Source organism: Cariama cristata, unplaced genomic scaffold (assembly GCF_000690535.1).
Source record: "Cariama cristata isolate BGI_N322 unplaced genomic scaffold, ASM69053v1 scaffold27689, whole genome shotgun sequence".
Lineage (NCBI taxonomy): Eukaryota > Metazoa > Chordata > Aves > Cariamiformes > Cariamidae > Cariama > Cariama cristata.
In genome coordinates this window covers 4,095-7,407 of record NW_009634472.1, presented here as the reverse complement: position 1 = coordinate 7,407, position 3,313 = coordinate 4,095, and the positions used below count along the sequence as shown (strand labels likewise).

At 58.8% G+C, this 3,313-nt stretch overlaps 1 protein-coding gene across 1 annotated transcript in view; it reads left to right on the top strand.

Annotated features, from left to right (window-relative positions):
* LOC104167052 (proprotein convertase subtilisin/kexin type 7-like) overlaps window positions 1–3,313 on the top strand; it is a gene marked incomplete at both ends in the record, with an annotated part of 10,890 nt that overhangs the window by 5,188 nt on the left and 2,389 nt on the right. The window contains one exon of the mRNA XM_009707175.1: window positions 3,271–3,307. Coding sequence (XP_009705477.1) covers window positions 3,271–3,307 — 37 coding nt within the window. The remainder of the gene's footprint in view (window positions 1–3,270; window positions 3,308–3,313) is intronic.

Here is a 3,313-nt window from a genome sequence, read left to right as displayed (position 1 = left end):
AACCGGGGGCCCAGAGAGAGCCTGGGTTCCTCAGCCAGCTGGTTGGGAAACAGCACGCTCCTCTTGCAGCCCAGAACCGGGGCAGGAGTCCGTGCCTCACTAGAGCATGGTGCAATCTGCCTGGAGCAGTGGCTCGGCTCATGTGGCGAGGAAAGTAAAACCCAAATGGAGCTAATTTTTCCTTTCAGAAATAACTTCCATTGTCCCAAGCTGGTTTGGAAACTATTGATGCTAGGAAAAAAGGAAACGGCAACCAAGCAAGTGATCTGCTGCACTTTCACCAGGAGTTACGGGTTTTGGGGTTTAGGTCCAGCTTCCCCCACGCCTGCTGCTGGTGCAAGCGCTTTGAAGGTCTCAAACAACCCTTCGTTTTGAGTACTGGCCTTATGGGACACTAACACGGGAGCTGGCGAGATGCCACGCATAGCCTAGGCATGGCATGTGCCAGAGCACCGTCCTGTTCCTTTGGCAGTACCGCGATCGCTCCTTTAGCAAGCCCATGCCACGTTAAAACTTAACACGCTGCTTTTCCTGGAGGATGGTCTGCTCCTAAATGCCCTTTAACTGTGCTTCAGTGATGTCAGAGTTAACTTCTCAGCAGCCATCTGCTGGGTTATTTTCTTTTACCAGACTATAAACTTTGTGTGGTTTCCTTAATGGGAAGAATTTAATACGGCTTCTGGCGCTAGCTGCGTTTCCTACTGAAAGTTTATGCTGCTCGGGGTGTTCTTTGTAGGACATGCAGCATCCGAGCGCAAGCTGGAACTGTTAACAGCTGGCAAGATGTTACGGAGTCAAGCATAGAAGGCAACAAAATCTACCGCGTTTTGGCAGCGCAGGCTGTCTCCCCGTGGGGAGCACAGGGGGACAGACACGTTCGGTTTGCAGTGAGGTGGCGTCATTTGGGACTCCCCCCATGCCTCTTTTGAGGCTCTGTGTGCTCTGCACGGTCCCGTGTGGTCCCGCTGTAGGGGTGACACTGTGGTCAGCAGTGAAGATGAGGAAGGTCCCAAACTGTAACTGCCGTGAGTTTCCCCCAAAGTTGCTTAGTTCAGGCCCAAGTGCGCTCTCTCTCCAAAGGAAACTCGCTGCATCCATTGCTTCTCAACTGGGCTGCGTTGTCCCTGAAGCGAGGCTCTCCTGGGACTCTTCATGGCGAGCTTGAGGTCCCTCTGAGTAGCGGCTGCCTTAAGCAGCAGCAGCTCCTCTGAATTGGAGTTTTGGTCCTAAGGCCCTGTGCGTGTGTCCAGAGTACCCTGGAGAACATTCGTGGCATTCAGGTTCAGAGAGGGGGTGTGCCTCTCCCTGAGCTGGACCTGGTTTCCGTGCATGGGGAGCAGAGGTGTCACCTCCAGAGGCCGCAGGGATGTTGACTGAAATCGGAAGCTTCTCGCAAGAGCTGGTCCAGCTTCTGTGGCCAAGCTGGCTGTGGGCAGGGGCGAGGGGGGCAGTGCCTGCGTGGGACCCTGCTGTGCCTTGGCTATTGGTCCCACGGGCCAGAGCAACCGTCCGTGGTCCAAACCGATGTAAAGCTGCTGTTCCTTATCCTTAGCAAAATGCTGTGCAAACAGTGACTGCAAAGGTGCTTTCCTGCCCTTGCCCTGGGGAGAAGCTGCCTGAGCCGCTCTGCTCAGCCCTGCGCTGGACAGTTTGCATCCCCGCTCCCAGGTAGCTCTGGGCTGGGGAGCTGCGGTGGTGTCCTTCCCAGCCTGTACTGCTTTTTGCGGGGTGCCCATGTCCTGGCCAGGATCTGTCTGGGAAACATTTCCAGGCTTTTCAGCAGCTAATCCCTGACCCTCTCCCCAGGCTGGTAATTTTTTTTGGTTCTGCTCTTGGCTGAGGGAGGACGATAGGATCTCTGGCTGCCCCTCCTGTCTCCCAGCCTGATCTCGGCAACCACAGAGAGAAAGAAAGCTCATGTGCTGCAAATTCCTCCCTCCTGGCCTGGGGGAAGCTGCCCGTGCGGAGGAGACAGCTGGGAGACAGACAGATTAGATGTGGTTCGTGCAGGCGGGGGGTTAAGGTCCACCTCCCCGTGTCTTTGCTCTGGCGGGGGAATCCTTGGGCATCCAGAGAACTTTCTCATTTTGTCTGAAAGCCTTGTACAGGGCAGGTCAGACTCCGGGCTCTGGCCTTGGCGTGCTGTGTTCGGACCGGGTGCTGCCCCGCTGCCCCAGCTCTCCTTTCGCTGCCCGCGTTTCCCTGTGGTCGTAGAGAGGCAGGAGGGGAGTTCCTGGGCGAGGGACCACGGGCGTTCGGCCGCAGTCCCTCCCTTTCCTTTCGACACAGCAAATCTCTTGGGAAGGGCTGTGAAGTGCAGCGTGAGTGTCTGCGGGCCCCTTTAAAGGCTGCTGCGTGCCCCGGCCCGGTGCAGAGAAGCCCAGCTCCTCGGCCCAGCAGTGCGTGCCGCAGTGCTCTCCCCTGCCAGGGCTGTCGTGCTCCGATTCCTGCTCTATGCCAAACCTCACACCCCTCTCCCTGCTGGAAGGCTTTCCCATCTGTTCACCTGGGGCAGACCGCGCTGGAGAGACACGCCGGGCTGGGCTGCCTGCCTGGCAGAGCCGGGGAAGGCGCTGCTGGCTGCACAAAGCACCCTTGTAATTGCCGTGGCAGCAGTACGGCAGGGGCTGGGTGAGCTCCTCTCTCCCCCAGGACGGTCAGCTCAGCCCGGCCAAAGGCGTCCTGAGGCGCGGAAGGTTTTTGCTGTCCTCGGTAAATAATAATCGGGTGCCCCGGAGGGCCCTTGGTGCTGGAGGAGAGGACCGGCCACGGGGCCCAGACTGCTGGGGAGGAGAGCTGCTGACACCGTCTTTTCTCCCCTCTCGCTCCCAGTTTTCTGAGCCACACTGCACACCGTTGGGGTGCTCGTGCGGTAAACGCCGGCCTCCACGCAGGGCACCCGGGCTGCGCTCACTCGCGAGCTCTCCACCATCTGCCTTGTCCTCTGCCAGGAGCGCGGCTGCTGGCCCTGTTTCAGCCTGCTGGGCTCGGGCATTGCTCATTTCTTAGCTGTGTCCAGGGCGACGATGGGGAGCCTCAGAGCCCCCGTCTCTTGTGCCCTTGACATAGTGTGGGGGGCACACTGTCCTGTGCCCCCACGGGCTTTTGACGGCAGTTGTGTCACGAGCTGAGCGTGGGCTGCCGGTGGAGCTGGTGTGGTGAGGGCACGGCTCAGGTATGGGACTGCATGCTTGGCTGCTCAAGTACCTATCCCAGCCCCCCCGGCATGGCAAACGTCTGACAGGAGGTATCTCTCCTCTTTCTCGGAAGGTGCCAACAGACTGGGATTTGCAGAAGGGCACGGGCTGTACTG